At 48.3% G+C, this 22,297-nt stretch overlaps 1 protein-coding gene across 1 annotated transcript in view; it reads left to right on the forward strand.

The window, feature by feature from the left end:
- Nucleotides 1-20,918, forward strand: part of ARHGEF10L (Rho guanine nucleotide exchange factor 10 like) — a 68,762-nt gene extending 47,844 nt beyond the window's left edge. The window contains 5 exon segments of the mRNA XM_087944794.1: nt 1,479-1,633; nt 9,280-9,425; nt 13,290-13,464; nt 18,806-18,928; nt 19,865-20,918. Coding sequence (XP_087800920.1) covers nt 1,479-1,633; nt 9,280-9,425; nt 13,290-13,464; nt 18,806-18,928; nt 19,865-20,403 — 1,138 coding nt within the window. The 3' untranslated portion in view covers nt 20,404-20,918.
- Nucleotides 20,919-22,297: the final 1,379 nt, after the last annotated feature.

Below are 22,297 nucleotides of genomic sequence, written 5' to 3' on the forward strand. Positions count from 1 at the left end.
TGTTACAAAGCCGAAGAGCCAGCGCTGTCCAAAGATGTCTCCATGGTCATGTGGCCGACAGGACTAAACGCCAAAGGCGCACGGAACGTCACTGTTCCCTTCCTACCAAAGGGGTCCCTATTTTTCTACTTGCATTTTTCTTACATGCTTTCGAACGGCTAGGTTGGGACAAGGAATGGGAGCTCACTCTGTTCTGCGGCGCTAGGGATTCAAACCGCCGAACTGCCGACCTTTTTCTGATCGACAAGCTCAGCGTCTTTGCCGCTGAGCCACCGCGTCCCTTTGTCACATTCTATACAATTGAATTTAAAAAAAAACCTGATATTGCACTATATTGCACTATACCAGGGGTGTCAAACTCAATTTCATTGAGGGCCTCATCAGGGTTGTGTTTGACCTCGGGGGGGGCTGGGCTGAGCGTGGCCAGCTCAACGCCACTTGTGTTGGGGCACCTCTGGCCCCTGGGCCTTGAGTTTGATACCCCTGCACTATACAGTAGAATTCGACAGAGCTCCTGCCCTGGGATAGAAGCTGTTTTCCAGCCTATTTGTCCTTGTTTTTATTATTATCCTGTACCGTCTGCCAGATGGTAATAGTTAAAAAAAAAATGGGTGCCCAGGATGAGATGGATCTTTGAGAATATTTTGAGCTATATAAAGCTCTTCCAAAGAGGAGAGAGGGCAACCCATGATCCTCTGGGCGATGCCGTTAACCCTCTGGAGTGCTTTCCTATCTGCCCCAGTGCAAGTGGCAAACCATGCACAGGTGTGCAGTCAGTTAAAATACTCTCTATGGGGCAGCGGTAGACGGTCACCAGCAGTTTGACTCGTGCTGCTGATCTTTGATTGGCTATCTACGGATTTTGAATCCTCCTCTCCCTCCACCCAGCCCCATTGGAATGGGGGCGGGGGAAAGCACTCTGCACATGTTCAGTGGAGCGGTCCCAAATGGTCTTAATTCAAGACATTAATGTCTTTAAACACTCAAAGAGCCATTTGGACCCGTTTCCCACAGAAAAGAAAACACCGGGAGCCACAAAACCCTTTTGGACATCTAAAAGGAAGATAACACTTCATGTATTCAATCTCTCACCACATATTAATCGTACGGGTAAACCAGTCTCGTCGGCAGTAAAAGCAAATGAATCTGCTCATGTATCATTAAACTGTTCTGTTTTCTTAGAAAACTTTTCTTTTCTTGGATTTGTCCATGGTTGAAAAGCTCAATAAATCACCCACTGGCAGGTATCACACAGTTGTGCTGCCTATTTTGAACGACGGAGCCACAGCAGAGGGGTGAAAGAGCCACATGCGGCTCCAGAGTCGTGGGTTGCCTACTCCTTATTCAAGAGAAAAGGGATGAAGCTGCTCCAGCAGTTCCCTTGTCAGCCACTGGGGGGTGCACTTTCAATGCTAGTAAATGGCCCTCTGGTTCGTGATGGGTTTTTGAGGGGAGTGTCGCTTTGTCCCCCCCTGCAGCATCTTGGCCTACAGCAGCCTGGACACAGGGGCCCAGTGTTTGCTGACCAGCCAGACTCCTGGAGCCCACCCCGTCCTCTGCCTGAAGCACAACGCGGATTACCTCTTCGCCGGCCTGCAGAACGGGACAGTGGCGGTCTATGCCAGAATCAACGGTGAGCATCCTTTTGTACCTGGAGTTTTCCTACCTCAGGGTCCTTGTTTTTATTACAGCCCAAAGCCCTTCTCCAAACTCCTTTTTCCAACCCTCGCGAGATTTACGCGGACGGCGATTGTTCCAAAATTTGGATGTTCCATCAGGGTCATACATTGCTTATTGCCAAGGGTGGGCTCGTTGTTAGCAACCAGTTCCCTGCCTGGTGGCTGGGTGGGCGTGGCCTAGTCGGCCTCCTGCTGGGCTCCTGAGGCTTTCCTTGAGCTTCCGGGAGGATTAAAACGGCCTCCCCGGACTCCGGAGGCTCTCTGGAAGCCAGAAACCGGCCCGTTTCCGGCCTTCCCGAACTTCCGGGAGGCCTGTGCCTCCAAAATGGGCCATGTGGGGATTCCTGGGAGGGGAGGGGCAGCGTGGGTGGAGCCAGACAGGAGTGGAATTTTGGGGGGTGGGGCTCTCCCGAACCCCTGTGAACCCCCAGCAGCCTCACCCCTGCTGATGGCGAGATGTGTTTAAAAACAAACCGATTTGGAATTTTAACTTTTCTCGTGTAGTCCGTCAGCCAAAGGATTATCGACACGATTGGCAACAATTCTCCCAGGGAACCTAGAAATTTGAAAATAAGTGGAATTCTACTCCGTCCTAAATTTGAACGGTCACTAAGCAGCCGTTTGTAAGCTAAGGACTACCCATTGAGCCACGGGCTGTATTAAGTTTCTCCTAGAATGTTCTGACCCAAACCTTGTTCCCAGGAAACCAACACGAAGCAGAGGTAACAGCAAAACCTTTTCACGATTCTTTACGAATTCCCGTTCCTTCCCGGTTAAAAGGCGGTTTCAAACTAATTGTCTTTGATAAGAACGAGCCTGGCCAAGGTGGTGCAAGGCTGCCAAGAACACTAGATAAAATGGCCAAGAAATATTTCAAACACAAAAGAGTCTCCAAACCCCAGCCAAGATACTCTGAACGTCCACAAGGTTTGAGCGCAAAAACTTCTTTGCTTCCTGCAAAGAACTCCGGTTTCTCAGCTGGCTTTTATCTCTTAAGGGAGGGGCCATTACCTTGCAGCCTTACTCCGAAGTCGCCTGTGCTGCTGTAGCTGCTCTTGTCCTTCAAGCAGCCCTGGGCACAGGCTCCTCGGGAACCTCTTCCTCATTGCTGGCAGCCTCCACAATCTCCAAAGGCAGCCTTCCACTCCCTGATGGTTCTGACCCCATCCCTGCATCACACGCAGGCCCCTCATCTAAGTCCTCGCTCTCCGAGACCTCAGCCATCCACACCTGCTGCCGGCGAACCACAACATAGAAGCAGTTGAGAAGTGTGGACGGAATACAATCCACTCCACTCCACTTAAGTTTGTTTAAGAAATACTGCCTCCACCCCCAAAAAACCCCCCACATATTACAGCTACCCCTTGAGTTACAACAGTTTGTTTAGTGACCGAAGTTACAAGTCCACAGAAAAAAAAAGGGACTTTGGACCATTTTTCACACTTAACGGCCGTTGCAGCACTTCCGTTATCACTTGTTCAAAATTCAGGACACTTGATTGGTATTTATGACAGTTGCAGTGTCCCCGGGTGTGTGTGTGTGTGTGTGTCACCTTTGGCGGCTTTCTGATGAGCGAAATCACCAGGTTTGTTGAACAACCTTAACACTGGCAGTGATTCACTTAATAACTGGGGGCGAGAGAGGTCTTAAGGCGGGGGCAAAACTCACTTAGCCAAGGTCTCACTTAAGCGATGGAAATTTTCGGGCTCGGTTGCGGTTGTAAGTCGCAATTTCGTGTGTGTGTGTTACTCTTGAGTTCAAGAAGAGACTGGGTTGCCTTCGGTCAAAAACGGTGTAGAGTTTGCTTGGGTTGGAGGGGTTGGACTAAATGACCTACAAGGTCCCTTCCGACTCTATTAATCTGTAATCTTTGACTACCTGGTTAAAAGGGGCCTTTGAGATCTACAAGAAATAAGTTTTCCTGCCTGTCTTCTCCCTCACTCCCTCCGAGGTTCTGTCCAGGGAAGAGTTTTGCTCCCATTTTGTTTCCAGGTGCTTTTAATTAATTTAAAATCAATTTTAATTTCCTGCTTGTTGTAAACCCCGGGAAGGCGGAGGAGGCGTTCCCGCGGACCCCCCAAAATACTTAACCTTCACGGGCTTTCAGAAATGCGGCGCCTGGAAGGTGGGTCCCGAGACCAAAAGCAGAATTTGAAAGCTCCGTAATTTTCTTATTGATCAGCTGTCAGTTTCTCGCCAGCCCTGGGGAAGGTTGGCTGTTTTACGCCTGGCTGAAATCTGTCAGCTGGGTTTAATCCTCCCGCTTATTTTTGTCAGCTTCGGGTGGATTAAAACAAGACGCAAAACAAGACTCACCTTTGCTTTCAGCTGGCTCGGATCCTCCTCCCCCGGCCGGCTGGAAGTTGGTAGCTCTGTGCCAGCCTCACCTACGTCCCTGCCGTCCATCCTTGCAAAGGCAGCCCTGGCGTAAAATATGCATTGTTGTTGATCTGCTTTCTCTTCGTATCTTTCCCCTCTGCGCCCCCTTGGAGTGTGGGGTGATCTGGGCAGGCTGATTCACGGATCCAAAATGGCCAGACCTCCTCCTCTCTGCCAAAACCGTTCTCTTACCTCTCCTCTCTGCCAAAACTGCTCTTCCTTCTAGCACTGATGATGTTACCTAGTTGGGTGATGAAATGCCTGCAAGAAAACCACCAAGCTTAGAAAGCACCAAAGATCCCACAGTCATCGTTCAATAATTCTCCTCCTCCTCCTCCTCCTTCCTCCTCCTCCTCCTCCTCCTCCTCCTCCTCCTCCTCCTCCTCCTCCTCCTCCTCCTCCTCCTCCTCCTCCCTCCCCCGCAAATCCCCCTCCCTTCTAGCACTGATGTTACCTAGTTGGGTGATGAAATGCCTGCAGGAAAACCACCAAGCTTAGAAAGCACCAAAGATCCCACAGTCATCGTTCAATAATTCCTCCTCCTCCTCCTCCTCCTCCTCCTCCTCCTCCTCCTCCTCCTCCTCCTCCTCCTCCTCCTCCCTCCTCTTCCTCCTCCTCCCTCCCTCCCTCCCCCCCGCAAATCCCCCTCCCTTCTAGCACTGATGTTACCTAGTTGGACGATGAAACTCTGCAAGAAAACCACCAAGTTCAGAGAACAACAAGGGGTCCACACCACCACTCCTCCTCCTCCTCATCATCCCCCCATCCTTTCTAGCACTGAGGATGTTACCTTGTTGGGTGATTAAATGTCTGAAAGAAAACAACCTAAGTTCAGACAGTACCAAGAATACCACGCTCTTCCACCACCACCCTCCTCCTCTTCCTCACTGCCGTTCAAACCCAAGGATCAAATCAACGTTTCTATTTTAGGCCACTTTGGGGGGCTCCCTCTTAGTGTCCCCCAAAAAAATCTCACCCTGCCTGTCATCCTTCAGCTGCCTTCGTCTGACTTCTCCACAAGCAGCTGGAGAAGACATTCACATCATTCGCATCCGATGCAAGTCCCGTCCCATGCTATTTTTTTCCAACTTTGCTGCACAGCGGCAGCGAGCGTAATAGGGAGGGAAAAAAACCACACAAAACCTGCAAAGATCCACCTCTTATTCTGCTATTTCATACTGGATCCCTCCTCCTGACCCGCCCCCAAAAAACATGGTTTTTTCCCCCCCTTTGGACCGAAGTGTGATCTCCACTCCTAATCAGCCGTGGCTCAATCCTCTCTTTCTCCCTTTTTTTTTCGTCGCCTGCCGTTTCTTCCAGAGCCATTCCTTCTCCACGTCCCATTAAATTCCCACCATCTGTGGCTCCCACTTGCCCTCCGTTCCGGGGTTATAAACGCCTGTTTACGGTGCGGCGCTTTCCGAGCTCCACTTGCCAAACACGTTGCTTCTTATTAATTAGCTTTTGATAAGCCGTTTATGTTTTTTTAATTAAAGCGTGCGCTGGGGCAAAGAGAGAAATAGGGATGTATCTCCCGGGCAGTTTCATCCGCCACTCAAGATCTTCCCAGGGCACGGGCGGCGAAAAAAAACACGGCCGTACGAAGAAACCTGCTACGCCGGCTTTATTTATTTCACTGCCAATTGAGAAAAAAAAAGGGGGGCATTGGAGGGTGAAGGTTCCTTCTGGTGGGTTGGCTTGGCGAACATTTCGTTCGTCAGGCTGCGTAGCATCTCCAGCCGAAATTCTGCTGAAGATGGTTACCTTGCCTGGTAAACGAAATGTTTGGAAACCAACCCCACAATATTGGAGAAGGAACCTTCACCCTCCTTGTCTACTATATGGAAGATTCTCAGTCCTCCGGGTCCTGGTTATCCCAAAGGTGCTTTTTGTTCACCTAGACTTTCTGGTTTTTCTTTTGAAGACGTTTCGCTTCTCGTCCACGAAGCTTCTTCAGCTCTGGCTGGACGATGGGGGAATGGAAGGATTGATACTCCTTGCAGACAGCTGGTCATTTGCATCCTTTTAGAGTTGTTAAGGCAACTTGGAGTCCCAAAGGTGCTTTTGTTCAAGAGGTACCTGGATTTTCTGGTTTTCCTTTGAAGACGTTTCGCTTCTCGTCCAAGAAGCTTCTTCAGCTCTGACTGGACGATGGGGGAAGGGAAGGATTGATACTCCTTGCAGACAGCTGGTCATTTGCATCCTTTTAGAGGGTCGTGGAGGCCACTTGGAAGTTTATCTGTGTCCTCAGGGTCACCTGAGTGATGCAAATGGGTGTGGAGCCTCCTTGGAACTGCTGAAAGGAGCTGCGTAGTAGACGGGAGATAGATAATGGTGTATCTGTTGACGGAGGGCTGTTCAATTTGGACTTAGGTGGCCACTTTGAGCCTCTCTTTCAAACCAGAGATCCTCTCTGCCCCAAAATGTGGGCTTTGCTGTCTTCAAAAGAGCAGCCAAGAAGGCTCCACAGCCATATGCACCACTCAGGTGACCCTGAGGACACAGATAAAACCTCCAAGTGGCCTCAACAGCCCCCTGAAAGGATGCAAATGACCAAGTTGTCTGCAAGGAGTATAACTCCTTCCCTTCCACGCTATCCTGTCCGAGCTGAAGATTGGATGAGAAGAGAAACCACTCAGGTGACTCTGAGGACACAGAGAAACCTCCAAGTGGCCTCAACAGCCCCCTGAAAGGATGCAAATGACCAAGTTGTCTGCAAGGAGTATAAATCCTTGTATTCCCCACCATCCAGTCAGATTGGAAGAAGCTTGTTGGATGAGAAGTGAAAATCTTCAAAGAAAAACCAAGGAAGCCCAGTTGCCCCCCGAAAAATGCACCTTCAGGACTTCACCCTTATCCCACACCTGAGCTATAGATATTCACCATTATTGAAAAAGTGGCATTTATCTCAACTTTGAACACAAACCTGTATTTATTTGTATTTGACTGAAGAATCACACAGTGGGTCCTGCAACTAGAATAAACTCTCTTCGTGGTATGGACTCTTGTTCTGTTTGGCATCCGGGGAACTAGAGAGTCTTACATTTCCGACAACAATCGGGACCAGAAAATGCGTTGTTAAGCAGTACGGCCATTCAGCGAGGCTCCTGATTTTACGACCTTTTTTTGTGCAGTCATTAAGCGAGACACCCCACGGTCACCATCTGCAACCTCAGTTCCATCCCACCTTGACTTTACTCGTTGGAAAAGGGCTGGGTAGATCACATGTTGCGATCAGGTGTGCAACTGTCATAAATGCGAGAGTTTTTCAGGCCTCCGGACTGCCGTCGTGCCGTTGCAGGGACCCCGTGGAAGTGTGAGAACTGGTCATAAGTCACCTTTTTTTTTCATCACCGTTGTCACTTTGGTTGTTAAACGAATTCAGCTTGGAGCCTTGCCGAATACTATGAGACGGATCACTCCCTTCTCCTAAACTGAAGATATATTCTAGATTTTTAACCCTCCGGGCAGTGGTGGAATTCAAATTTTTTTTACTCCGGTTCTGTGGGCGTGGCTTGGTTGGACGTGGCAGGGGAAGGATATACTGCAAAATCTCCCATTCCCTCCCCACCCCGCTAACCTGCTTTCCAGCTCCGTTCTCCTGGGCAGGGCAACCCAAGGAGACCCAGCTGATCAACTGGGACTCAATGGGAGGCAGAGCAAAGATGGGGTTGGCGGGGCCAGTCAGAGGTGGCATTGACCGGTTCTCCGAGCGACTCACAATTTCCACTACCAGTTCTCCAGAACCAGTCCGAACCGGATGAATACCACCTCTGCCTCCAAGGGGAAAAATAAAAATAAAAAAATAAAGTCTAGCTTATGCTGCATTTTTACCCACAAGATCGCACGCCCAAAACATCGGTGTCCTTTGCGCTGCTGAATTTTGTGTATGTGTGTGTGTGTGTGTGTTCCTCTGGGCAGCGGAAAGGCCGAGCTGATTATATCCAGGGGGGTGACGTCAAAAACGGTTGTCTAGGAGTTACAAAGTGATGTGACACGATAAGGCCGTGTTTTGACAATAGCCGGGGACGTGTTCCGAGAAATGCCACCGAAATACCATCACGAAAGGCCTGTGGGAAGACTCTGTGGCATAGACGCTTGGGAAATTTTGCAGCCAGGCCAGGTGATATTTTATTTTAAAACTCCAGGGGAGTTGGGAGACATCCAGGAACCTCGTTCCCCATGTTTCAGGAAAGGGTTTTTTTGCGTGCCATTTCTTCGACGTGTTAAATCGATAAAAGGCCCTGCAGAGAGAGAAAGAGACAGGAAAAAAAAAAGAGCTTATAGGAATGGTGGCAGAGAAAGCACCGGAGAAATTTAATTTAGTGGTCCAAGGGGTTGTTGTTGTTTTTTTTTTGCTCTTCGGATCAATTAAGAGCGAGTTGGGAAAGACTCACTTGCACTTAACCGATGTCTCCAGGAGAGCAAAACGGGAGGGATTTTAAACAGGGTTGGGCTGGCGGACGAGTAAAGGGAAAAAAAATCCCGCAGGGCAGAGGATGTTTTGGTACAGAAATGGGGAAACAGAACTTCAAGGCTGGAGGAGGAACCCAAATAAAAATAAAAATAAAAGAGATTCAGGCTTATATTCTTCCAAGCTCTCACACGGCCCAGACTCTGGGGCTTCACAGGGTGATTTTTCCATCTTCCATTTCTGAGTCCTGGAACCGGGGGGTCATTTTCTCCAATAGAACCTCTAACAGAGTTGGAAGGGACCTTGTAGGTCATCTAGTCCAACCCAAGCAGGAGACCCTACACCGCTTCTGACAGATGGCAGTCCAGTCTCTTCTTGAAAGCCTCCAGGGATGAAGCTCCCACAACTTCCGAAGGCAACTTCTGTGCCACGGGTGGATTGTTCTCCCTGTCAGAAAATTCCTCCTTATTTCCATAGTTGAATGACTCCTTGATCCGTTTCCATCCATTATTATTCCTTGTCTGGCCTTCAGGGGGGCTTTGGAAAATAGCTTGACCCCCTTTCTATGTGGCACCCCCTCAAATACTGCAACAGGGCCATCTGTCTCCCCTGGTCCTTCTCTTCTGTAGACATCTTCTCAGCAGGCTTCAGAGAAACTTCAGGGGCTTCTGCAAATACTTAGCCTGTGTGGAAAGTGAGGTTGAGATCACACAAACGTTGCACTTTGTAGGGGTCCTAATTCTCCTCCTTCGCTTTTGGTCTTCCCGAAAAAGCGTTCCAATGCTGTCTTCATCTTCCTTCTTGCAGGAGGCCTGTGGGATGCCGACGTTGAGCCCACCTGCCTGGCGGTAGGGCTGGCCCCCGTGCAGACGTTGCTCACCTTGGAGGATGCCCTGTGGGCCAGCTGTGGCAATCAAGTCACCGTCTTCGACGCCGTCAGCCTGAAGGCTCAGGTAGGCTCTGTTCTCCGGGGGTGTCACGACTGAGTTTGGGAACCAAACTCAAAAAGCCGTCCCACGGAGGAATGGTTTCTCACTGTCAGGAGGAATTTCCTGACAGTGAGGAGGATTAAACCAGGGGAACAGCTTGCCTCCAGACGTTGCGGGGCTCCATCCCTGGAGGGTTTTGAGAAAAGGCTGGACAGCCATTTGTCCAGAGGTTTTTGGTGTAGGGTCTGCTGCTTGAGTTAGGGGGTTGGAATGGACTAGAAGAACTCCAAGGTCCCTTCCACTCTGTTATCCTTCCTCCCTTCCCTTCCCCTTCCTTCCTTCCCTTCCTTTCCTTTCCTTTCCTTTCCTTTCCTTTCCTTTCCTTTCCGTTCCTTCCTTCCCTTCCCCTTCCCTTGCCTTCCGTTCCTTCTTTCTGTTCCCTTCCCTTCCTTCTGTTCCTTCCCTTCCTTCCGTTCCTTCCCTTCCTTCCCTTCCTTCCCTTCCCCTTCCTTCCCTTCCCTTCCCTTCCCTTCCCTTCCCTTCCCTTCCTCCCCTCCCTTCCCTTCCCTTCCTTTCCTTCCCTTCCCTTCCTTCCCTTCCCTTCCTTTCCCTTCCTTTCCTTTCCTTTCCTTTCCTTTCCGTTCCTTCCTTCCCTTCCCTTCCCTTCCCCTTCCCTTCCCTTGCCTTCCGTTCCTTCCTTCTGTTCCTTCCCTTCCTTCCGTTCCTTCCCTTCCCTTCCCTTCTGTTTCCTTCCTTACCTTCCCTTCCCTTCCCTTCCTTTCCCTTCCTTCCCTTCCCTTCCCTTCCTTTCCTTTCCTTTCCTTTCCTTTCCTTTCCTTTCCTTTCCTTTCCTTTCCTTTCCTTTTCCTTTCCTTTCCTTTCCTTTCCTTTCCTTTCCTTCCCTTTCCTTCCTTCCTTCCTTCCTTCCCTTCCCTTGCCTTCCGTTCCCTTCCTTCTGTTCCCTTCCCTTCCTTCCGTTCCTTCCCTTCCCTTCCCTTCTGTTTCCTTCCTTACCTTCCCTTCCCTTCCCTTCCTTTCCCTTCCCTTCCCTTCCCTTCCCTTCCTTTCCTTTCCTTTCCTTTCCTTTCCTTTCCTTTCCTTTCCTTTCCTTTCCTTTCCTTTCCTTTCCTTTCCTTTCCTTCCTTTCCTTCCCTTCCTTCCCTTCCTTCCCTTCCCTTCCCTTCCTTCCCTTCCCTTCTGTTTCCTTCCTTACCTTCCCTTCCCTTCCTTCCTTCCTTCCCTTCCTTCCCTTCCCTTCCTTTCCTTTCCTTTCCTTTCCTTTCCTTTCCTTTCCTTTCCTTTCCTTTCCTTTCCTTTCCTTTCCTTCCCTTTCCTTTCCTTTTCCTTCCCTTCCCTTCCCTTCCTTCCTTCCTTCCTTTCCTTTCCTTTCCTTTCCTTCCCTTCCCTTCCTTCCTTCCGTTCCTTCCTTCCTTCCCTTCTGTTTCCTTCCTTACCTTCCCTTCCCTTCCTTCCCTTCCTTTCCCTTCCCTTCCCTTCCCTTCCTTCCTTTCCTTTCCTTTCCTTCCCTTCCCTTCCTTTCCTTTCCTTTCCTTCCCTTCCTTCCTTCCCTTCCCTTCCCTTCCCTTCCCTTCCCTTCCCTTCTGTTTCCTTCCTTACCTTCCCTTCCCTTCCTTCCTTTCCCTTCCTTCCCTTCCCTTCCTTCCTTTCCTTTCCTTTCCTTTCCTTTCCTTTCCTTTCCTTTCCTTTCCTTTCCTTTCCTTTCCTTCCCTTTCCTTTCCTTTCCTTCCCTTCCCTTCCCTTCCCTTCCCTTCCTTTCCTTTCCTTTCCTTCCTCCCTCCCTTCCTCCCTCCCTCTCTTCCTTTCTTCTCCACCTCTGGAAGCTTTCAAGAAGAGATTGGACCCCCCATTTGTCCAGAATGGTATAGGGTCCCTGGCTTGAGTTAGGGGGTTGGACTAAAAGACCTCCAAGATCCTTCCAACTCTTGTTATTCTGTAATTCAATAATCCCACATCAATTGACCAGCGGAACGTCCTGCCTCCAGAAAACGTGGGTGCGCTCCCTCCCTGGAGTTTTTTAAAGAAAAGGTTGGACAACCCTTGGTCTGAAAAGGTTGTAGGGTTCCTACAAGTTCGGGGGTTGGACTAGAAGACCTCCAAGGTCCCTCCCAACCTCCCATTATTCTGTAATTCTATAATCTCAGATCAATTAACCAGTGGAACAGAAGTTGCCTTCAGAAGTTGTGTGGGCGCGGTCCATCACTGGAGGCTTTTAAGAAGAGATCGGACCACAAATTGTCTGGAATGGTATGGGGCCTCCTGCTTGGGCAGGGGGTTGGACTCGATGACCTCCAAGGTCCCTTTGACCTCGGTTATTCTGTGTTCTACAATTTCACCTGTCTGGTGCTGTGAGTCTCCTCTGGTCCAAGCCACTGTGTAGCACTGTCTCTGCGTGAATGCAAGGGGCCGCTCAGAATGCCAAAGATGCCCCCTCCCGTCTCTTTCCGTTTCTCCTGCTCCTTGGCCCCTACTTTTTGGGCAATGCTGCATGCCAGGCCTTAACAGCATGATTTGCACCCATATCTGCCACCCTACAAGAGTTTCTCCAAGGGACAAACTCATGCCCGGTTTAGGATGCTTTCCCTGTGCCAGTTGTGGCTTCAGATTGAACCAGTACTTGCAAGCTGGCACCGAGAGGGATGATCCCCAGTTCCTCTGTAAAAGCAGTGGCCGAATTAACACACACGTGGACACGCGGATGCACACACGTGTGTAAACAGAGCCAAGGCACGGATCCCCTCGGGGAAAATGAAGTCTGCTTTCCTTTTCATTTTGAAGCAAGTGGCCCTTTCCTGCCTCAGTTTCCTTTTCTTTCTTCGCTGCCACCTCTTTCTCTCTTCCCTGGTGCGGCGGAGCTGTCTCCTCCTTCTGCTTGGCACCTCGTTGTCAGGTGGCATTCGCTGCCTTGTCAACCCTTAATGCGACGTTTTACGTCTCCCAAGCCGCCCAGCGGGATTGATAGGAGCTCTCGCTTTGATAGAGACGTGTTGAGGTACATAAATGCAGCAGCAGGAAAGGGTTGTGTCAGCATTTTTCCAGGTAATATTCCGAGTTTATAACGGAGGCGTTAAAAAGAGGGCTGCGCCAACCTTCTGTCTTCTCAACCTGTTTTCTCACGGGATGTGAGAAAGCTCCATCACTGGATGTTCTGACCAAGGCTTCCTAAGACCTAATTAAGCACACGCTTAAGTTAAAACAACGCTTGTTTTATTTCAGCGCTGGGGAATTATGTGCATTCCCAGCCTGTATTGAGTCCCAAACAGTCCCTCGAGATAAGCACCCACCTTTCTCTCCTTTGAATGGCTGCCAACAACTAGAGTGCCAAATGAACAGTAAAAAAACCAACCGAAGTACAAAGTCCACACAGAGCTTCGAGGTTGAATCTGAACAGAGCGAATGACTTTGCTTCCTGCAAAGGTTTCTCTACCTTTGCACTTCTTTTATACCGTAGGGGAGGGGCAATCACCTCCAGGCCTTACTCCCGAGTCGGCCCTTTTGTCTTCGCTGCTCTTGCCTTCTAGCAGCTCTGTGCATACACGAACTGGGAACAGGCTCCCCTGGTTCCTCGGCCTCGCTGCTGCCAGATTCTGGAGGCTCCGGAGCCAGCACATAACTCCCAGATGGCCCTGGCCCCATCTCCGCATCGGACGCAGGACCCTCGTCCAAGTCCTCCCAGACTCCTAGACTGGCCCATGACTCTGCTTCCATCTCCACAACCCTTGCCAAGTGTGAAGACCCTTGCTACAAAACGTCCTTCCTTCAGCAGACTTCGTGTAACGGCCGGCGTTATTTACACACCAAATTATTGCACACGCTCTCGTTGGCTTCGTTGCCCGCTGAGGCCCGGTTCTTCCTTTCCTTCGCCCGCAGCAAACATTTGAGGTCCACCCGGAAGAGGAGAGCCACGTGACCCACATGATCAAGGCCGGCAGTGGAGTGTGGATGGCCTTCTCCTCGGGGTCCTGCATACGTCTCTTCCACACCGAGACCCTGGATCTTCTGCAGGACATCAACGTGGCCACCCGAACCATGGCGGTCTTGCCAGGTAGGGTTTGAAATACGTGAAGCCCTAAGGATCCACGGCGGGGGGGGGGGAGACTCAATTCAGGTAGTCCTTGAGTTACAACCGTAATTGAGCCCGGTCGTAAAGCAGGTCATCACTTGACTTGTGAACTGTTTGCAGCAGTTAAGCAAAATAAATAAATAAAACATGGTCAGGAAGCCACTTTCTAGCAAAAACATTGTACATCTCAGTCGAAGTGTGCTTACCGAGGATTGGTGGTGGGTGTCAGAACTTAGAAACCAGGTCATAAGTAGGTTTTTTTTGTTTGGGGGGGGGGGGTGTCTGTCATGGTTTCCCTGCATACGGCAGAGGGTCGGACTAGATGACCTCTGGGAGACCTCCCAACTCCACCATTTGTCGGAAATGATTCCAGCGGAATTATTTACACCGCTGTAAAGGTATCGTGCCCTTTCCACAAACACAATGGGTATTTTTACCATGTGACAACATAAAGAGATGCCATCTTACCTCTACAGGTAAGTGGCCCAGGTATCAATCCCCCACCCCGAAACCCCAGAATCTCCCCAATTTGAATCCTACATCAGTCTAGCCACTGTTTGGGGTGTGTGTGTGAGGAAGCTCCCCAAAGTTTCCGCCTGCTCGTGAAATTTATTATTTGGAATATTTGGAATTATTTTCTGATTTTTTTATTTTTTATTTTCCCAGTCAATTTTCTGGACTTTATGAGCTGGTTCACCAACTACCTTCTCTTTTAATAAGGGCTGGAAATGGGCACCCAGAAAATACATCAGGAGCACCCCCAATTGGCAAACTCAGGGCTGGGCCCGTTCCCAGGCTGGCCCAAAGGAGGGAAAAAACTTCACGAAGGGGGGAAAAAAAATGGCTGATTAAAGCCACTGTAAATTCTTCATTAATCTTTTCCTTCCGCCTCTCCCTCCCTCCCGGCCTCCCCTTCTCTCTTTCTCACTCCTTAGCAAGAAGTAATTGTATAATTAGTGCTAAATGCATTACTTATATAAAGTGTTTCGTGGTTTTTTTTTTTTCCGTCTTCTCCTCTCCTTCCCCAAAAAAAGATGTCGCACAAGAGCCGTATTTAAAAAATTTATCGCGGCCGCTCTGCTTCCGCGGTGTAAGTATTTCTATATTAATGTATTTTTGAACCTAAGCTCCCTCATCCTTTTTAACTAGACAGGCTATTAATAAAGGCGTCGGCATAACAGAAAAGCCTTTTTAAAATTTGTATATTGGCTGATAGGTTAATTTTGTCTGACATTGGAACTTTAAGTCTGCGGATAAAATATTTATATGTCTCCTCCCTTCCTCTTTGATTTTTGGGGGGTGAAAACCGCTCCCCCCCCCAAAAAAAATTCTGCTGTTTATTCCCCAAAGTTTCAAAATTGGATAAACTGATTGTCCTCCCTTTTATCCTAATTTAGCAACGTTGTCCCTAATCATAGTTTCAGTTTCACAGCACCAAGCAGCTTTAGTACAGAACAGTTGAGCTAAGCCACGCCCAGGCTCCTTGCTGTCTACTTCTTGCTCACACAGCAAATACTGCTTCAGTTTCCAAACAGCCCTTAACTCTCTCACACACTGACAGGACGCTAGCCAGTTTAATACTGATGGATGGTAGAGGCAGCATTTTTTTCCTCTTATTTTCTTCCCCAAAAACTAAGCCCGATCACAGTTTCGTAGCGAAGTATGAGTATCGAGCTAGTTTAATAATAAAAAAACTTATTTCCCTCCCACCGAGGATCTTCCTGTTCTTACGTCACTTTATGACCCATTTTACTTCCTTCCCCGCCTCCAAATTCTCATGTTTTTTTTTCTTTTCTTCAACCCCCATCGTTAATTTGCAAATAAAATGCACAGATTCAAAAGTGGAGATGAACATGGGAAAAACCCCAGTCTCTCTTCCCCTCCCCCCCCAAGATGGGGTTTTTTTTCCTTCCTGGACTAAAGCGGGGGGGCCCTCAGGTTGGAAAGGAATCCAGAGGGAACTCTGTGCATGCTCAGGGACTTCAACCTGTAAGGTGATGAGAACGTTTCAGCTTTTTTCTTTTTACTTTTCCAAAGAGCCTTCCAAAGAGGCTGGTGTATGTATGTGTGTGTGTGTGTGTGTGTGTGTGTGTGTGTATGTATGTATATATGTATGTGTGTGAGTGTGTGTGTGTGTATATATATATAAAATTAGCTTTTTCATTATAAAATTTCTAAGCCTCTGCTAGAGTTGGGGCTATAAATAAACAAGGAAAGGTCACAACGCATTTGCAACCGACATCTTCTGGGCTCTGTAGATTGATCTGGAATATCATTTTCCTGCGGCTTGGCTCTCTGTTTCTTTTCCCCTCGGCTTTGCCAGACGGTTCAAACAGCATCCAAACCCAGTTGGTCATCACTTCTAATTAGACGGATTTGGGGGGGGAAACACCTGTACTTCTCTCTCTCTCCTCTCCCACCCTCCCTCCCTCTCTCTCTCTTTCTATCTATATCTATTCCCCGCTATCTCTCTTTCTCTCTATCCCCCCTCTCTCTTATCTATCTATCTATCTATCTATCTATCTATCTATCTATCTATCTATCTATCTATCTATCTATCTATCTATCTATCTATCTATTTACCTATCCATACATCCCTTCCTTCCTTTCTTTCTTCCTTCCTTCCTTCCTTCCTTCCTACCTACTATCTATCTATCTATCTATCTATCTATCTATCTATCTATCTATCTATCTATCTATCTATCTATCTATCTATCTATCTATCTATCTATCTATCTATCTATCTATCTATCCCTATCTATTATCTATCTATCTATCTATCATCTATCTATCTATCTATCTATCTATCTATCTATCTATCTATCTATCTATCTATCTATCTATCTATCTATCATCTATCTATCTATCTATCTATCTATCTATCTATCTATCATCTATCTATCTATCTATCTATCTATCTATCTATCTATCTATCTATCATCTATCATCTATCTATCTAATATCTATCTATCATCTATCTATCTATCTATCTATCTATCTATCTATCTATCTATCTATCTATCTCTCTCCCCCTCTCTCTTTCTATATATATATATATATCCCTCTCTATCTATCTATCTATCATCTATCTATCTATCTATCTATCTATCTATCTATCTATCTCTATCTATCTATCTATCTATCTATCTATCTATCTATCATCTATCATCTATCTATCTAATATCTATCTATCATCTATCTATCTATCTATCTATCTATCTATCTATCTATCTATCTATCTATCTATCTATCTATCTATCTATCTATCTATCTATCCCGCTCTCTCTCTCTACCTTTATCTATCTATCTGTCCCCCACCCTCTACCTCTGTCTGTCTGTCTGTCTGTCTGTCTGTCTGTCTGTCTGTCTGTCTGTCTGTTCTGTCTGTCTATCCCCCCCCCTCTCTCTCTCTTGTTCTGGTAACTGGAGTTGTGGCCAATATCGATAGCCGCCTGTCTGGGCTTTAAAAAATGCGAGCAGCTTTGGGGGGAAGTCAGGCTTTGTCTAGGAAGCCAGATTTGCGGGAATACATTCATTAAGATTAGATAAGGTAGCCTCTTCTCTGGATCAGTGATAGATTTCAGCCCTGGGTGGTTTTGGGGTGTTAGAGGCCTGCCTGTCTGCCGAAGTGGGGTGGGAGGTTGGAGGGGACTCCCGTTTCCATTTTTCCTTTGGTTTTATTACATCGGAAACTGGAAGTGGGTGGGTGGGGGGCACCTTATGGCCGAAAAATGTGTCAATTCACAGTTATTTGGCATATTTTCCCCTGGAGCCTAGCCCCCACACAAAAAAATCTTCAATTTTTCCTTTACATCAGTACAGGCAGTTCTTGACTTACGACCACAATTAAACCCGACATTTCTGTGGCTAAGCGAGACAGCTGTTAAGTGAGTTTTTGCCCCCCATGTTAGGGTCTTTTCGGCCACCGTTGTTAAGCGAATCGCTGCAGTGTTTCGGTTAGGAACACAGCCATTAAGCGGAACGGGCTTTACTCCGTCAACTCGGCGCATCAGAACGTCGCAAAAGGGGGATCACATGATTCCAAGACACTGCGGCTGTCATAAACGTGAGCCCAAGCGTCCGAATTTTGATTCGCGAGACTCTGGGGTAGCTGCAACCGTTGTAAGTGTGGAAAAAAAGGTCATAAATCCATCACTAAGCGAACGGTCGTAAGTTGAGGACTCCCCGTATTTATGACGATGTGCCGGGGGGGTCACGTGATCACCAGTGGTGACCTAGCCAGATTCTGACAAGCAAAGGGAAACAGGCGAAGCTGATTCGCTTAACAACTGTGGTGCAATTTGCTTAACGACTGCAGCAAAAGTCATAACATTGGGACGACTCTCTTAGTACATATTTGTTCCCAGGGGTGGGCTGCTGGGGGCTCTGCGGGGCTCAGAGAGGCCCCAATAACCTTTGAAAGACAAGCAGCAAGGGAAAGCACTTCATGGGCTTAATTGAATTTCTGGGCGTTCAGCCAAGAGCATTTCACACCTGGTAACAGTGTGGCAAGCTAGATAAACAATCCACTCAGCGCTTGTCAGGGAGAGCCATTGAGAAAAATCAGATAACAGAGCCACCGAGGGGATTAATTCCCAAATAATAAGAATCACCTAACTCACCAGAAACTCCCCTAAGACCCCGAGATCCCTCTCATAGTCACTGCTATTAAGCCTGGTTTCTCCCAGTCTTTTATTTACATATCAAATGCATGAAATAATAAACAACTTTTTGGTATATATCTTTTTTTTAGGTAATTAGGGCAAAGAAGCCACGTTGAATTGGCTACACCCACCCAGCCACATGACCACCAGTCAGTCATTAAGGCAGAGAGCCCCTTGCTAAAAAAATTTGAAGTTTACCTTTGGACGTTAGCCTTCCGATCGTGGTCGTAAGTGGAGGACTACCTATACCCTCCGCCCGATTCAGGACATGATTTCTTTCAAGAGAGATCGAGATAACGTGGCCTAGAGGTGGCGCTCTCGCCTCTCAGTCAGGAAGCTGTGAGTTCGATCCTAGGTAGAGGCTAATATTTGGAATAGGCTCTCGTGCTCGAGCAGGGGGGGGTTGGACTAAATGACCTCCAAAGGTCCCTTCCAGCTCCTCTCGTTCTGTGTCTAAGGGCTTGGGAGGAAGAAAAGGGAAGGAGGTGGGGTTTCTCTCTCTCCCTTTTGCCACCCAGGAGGAGAAGCTGTGGCTGTCAGGGCGTGGAGCTCAGGATGATGGGCTTTGGATGGTGGAGAAACAACCCCAGCTCCCCGCTCAGACGAAGCAGAAGCTTCCCTGTTTCGCTTAACGGCCGGTTTCTTCTCCCGTTCTGCAGGCCAGAAGAATGTCCGAGTCACCAGCCTCCTCATCTGCCAGGGCCTGCTCTGGATTGGCACCGACCAAGGCATCCTGGTCCTATTGCCCGTGCCCAGGCTGGAGGGCATCCCCAAAATCACAGGTAAGGCAGAAGGAGGCCACCTGGATAACAGGGACGCAGGCTTACCTAAGGACGCTGGAGCCTCTGGCCATAATCCGTTTGTTTGTTTGTTTGTTTGTTTGTTTGTTTGAATCTTTCCTGGCTTGGCATGCAAGAGCCCCCCGCACACCCCCACACACCCCCACGGATTAACTCTGGCTCTCTTTTGTGGCGAGAGATTCTCGCAGATTTTGATCTCGCGGAAGAATCGATTAGGGGCATATCCTGGATTCTGAGGGTGGAATGTCTCCTTTGCTTTGCAATGGTTTCGTTCCCATTCTCCTTCCTTCCTCCCTTCCTTTCTCTTCCTCTTAATCTCTCTCTCTCTCTCTCTCTCTTTCTCTATATCTATATCTCTGTCTCTCTGTTTTTCCCTTTCTCTTTCTGTTTTGCTTTTTCTTTCTCTTTCACCTCTATATCTTTCTCCTTCTCTATATCTTTTTCTATCGCGTGCTCTCTCTATATTTATCTTTCTCTATTCTTTCCCTTCTCTTTTTCTTTCCCTTTCTCTCTCTCTCTCACACTTTCCCTCTGTATCTCTCTCTCTCTTTCTCTCTCTCTCTCTCTCTCTCTCTCTCTCTCTCTCTCTCTCTCCCTCCATCTGTCTATATATATATTTCTCAATTTTCTTTATCTCTCTCTCTCTTTCTTTCTATAACTTTCTCAATTCTTTTTCTCTTTCTCTCTTTCACTCTCTCTTTCTCTCCTTCTCTCCTCCTGCTCTCCTGCATGGCTCTTTGGCACTTCTGCTCAGAGACGGAACCCAATCCCTTTGCATTTTGGAAAAACGACTTTCCTCCCCAAATCTCTCTGGCTTCGGCTTGCAACGCCTGTGGATCCCCATCCGTGCTCCGTAGCGTGGCGGCGATGTCTAGCGGCCTTCCCACTTAACGAAAAGCCTTCTCTTCCTTGCCCCAGGGAAAGGGATGGTCTCGCTCAATGGCCACTGCGGCCCCGTGGACTTCCTAGCAGTGGCTTTCAGCACGCTGTCCCCCGAGGTCTTGAAGAGCGACAAAGAGGATGATGCGGCCAACGACGGAGGCGCATTGATGGACGAGGCGCACCCCAGTGCTCGTTCCTCCGACGTGTCTGCTCCAGACAGTTCCTCCTCCACCAGGGAAATCCGTAAAAAGGGGATCCTTCTGCAGTACCGGCTCCGATCCACCACTCACTTGCCTGGGCAGTTGCTCTCCATGAGGGACACGCCTTCACCGGCCGGCGGGAATTCCTTCGAACACACCGAGGAAGACGGCTCCATCTACGAAATGGCGGACGATCCGGACATTTGGGTGCGCAGCCGGCCGTGCGCCAAGGAGTCTCACCGGAAAGAGATCTCCTCCCTGGCCGTGATTTCGGGAGGAAGGGGGTACCGCAACTTCAACGCCAACGGCCGGCCTCCGTCGAGCAGCGAAAGCGACAGTACATTACTCCTCTGGCAGGTCCCCTTGATTTTATAGCGCCGTCGGGTTGCGCTTGTCCCTGTCCTCCGTTTTTGGCATTGCACGGTGGGTGACAACACCGTAGGGGACGGCACATGTGTGGTGATGGGGGGGGGGGGGCTATCTGGTTGGACAGTCCTGCTAATCCCACCAGTTTTTTACCGATTTCGTAGCCTTCAAACTCCCTCCTTGCCCAGCGGTGTTTCCCACCTCTTTTTCCCACCTCCGATTTTTTTTCCCGGGACTTTTTCAGGTTTTATAGGAAAAAATTGCACACTCCCTGCAGGTTTTGGGGGAGCCAGTGAAATCCCCCACCCCTTCTCCAGAAGTGTTTTCTTCCCCAGAGAAAAAGAGACATACGGGTTTGGTGTTACCCCTGTGTGAATATCCTACCTACAAATATATATATAGACACACACACACACACACTTAATATAAAAGCGCTGTATATTATTAAATTGTATAAATAAAAATCTGTATATATCGGGAGGCAGAAATAAAGGTGGGAGAAAACCCCTCCTAGTCCAACTCAACCACAAGCTCTAATCTTGGTTTTTCCAACTGGGCTTTTGGCTCGAAGTTGACCGCCTTATTCGATGCCAGGAAAATCCTCAAGCCGATTTAAAAAACAACAACAACGGAGACGTAGAGATCACCTCCGCTGGGTTGGCTGGTCTTTCCGAGACCCGAGGACGTCTCTGCTTTTATTTCCTTATTTTCACATTTCTTCTGCAACGTTTCCCAAGGCTTTCCAGTAAATGGAGGGAGGGGCTTTTAGGGGCAATACAACCGAAGCAGAGAACCATAAAGAGCAACCAAGATGATTAGGGGACTGGAGACTAAAACATATCAAGAACGGTTGCAGGAACTGGGTTTTGTCGAGTTTGATGAAAAGGAGGACTAGGGGAGACACGATAGCAGGGTTCCAATATCTCAGGGGCTGCCCCAAAGAAGAGGGAGTCAAGCTATTCTGCAAAGCACCTGAGAAGGCAGGACAAGAAGCAACAAATGAGTTGAAATTAATCAAGGAGAGAAGCAACTTAGAACTAAGGAGGAATTTCCTAACAATTAATCAGTGGAACAACTTGTCTCCAAAAGTTGTGAACGCCCCAATACTGGAAGTTTTTAAGAAGAGATTGGATAACCATGTGTCTGAAGTGGTTTCCTGCCCAAGCAGGGGGTTGGACTAGAAGACCTCCAAGGTCCCTTCCTTGTAGAGAAAAGTAAAGTCCTACCCTTAGGCAAGAAAAACCAAAAGGACACCTATAGACTGGGTGAAACCAAGCAGTAACTGGGAGAGGGATCTTGGAGTCTTAGTGGACAACCAGCTAAATAGGAGCCAGCAGTGTGCAGCGGCAGCCAAAAAAGCCAACACAATCCTAAGTTGCATTAACAGAGGGATACAAGATCCAGTGAGGTACTAATACCACTCTATAAAGCCTTAGTAAGGGCACACTTAGAGTACTGCATCCAGTTTTGGTCACCACACTATAAAAAAGATGTTGAGGCTCTAGAAAAAGTGCAGAGAAGAGCAACCAGGATGATGTGGGGACTGGAGGCTAAAAGCTACGATCAATGGTTGCAGGAACTGGGCCTGGCTAGTCTAGGGAAGAGAAGGACCAGGGGAGACAGGAGAGCATCTTCCAAGATTTGAGGGGCTGCCACAGAGAGGAAGAGGGGGTCAGACAAGGAATAATGGGTGAAACTGATGAAGGAGAGATTCAATCTGGAAATAAGGAGAAACTTTCTGACAGTGAGAACGATCAACCCATGGAACAGAAGTTGCCTTGGGAATTTGTGGGAGCTTCATTCCTTGAGACTTTCAAAAAGAGATTGGATTACCATCTGTCAGAAATGGTGTAGGGTCTCCTGCTTGGGCACGGGGTTGGACTAGATGACCTACAGGCTCCCT

Source organism: Notechis scutatus, chromosome 16, assembly GCF_049901735.1.
Source record: "Notechis scutatus isolate UNSWTSFEM ecotype Mainland chromosome 16, rNotScu1.2, whole genome shotgun sequence".
Taxonomy (NCBI): domain Eukaryota; kingdom Metazoa; phylum Chordata; class Lepidosauria; order Squamata; family Elapidae; genus Notechis; species Notechis scutatus.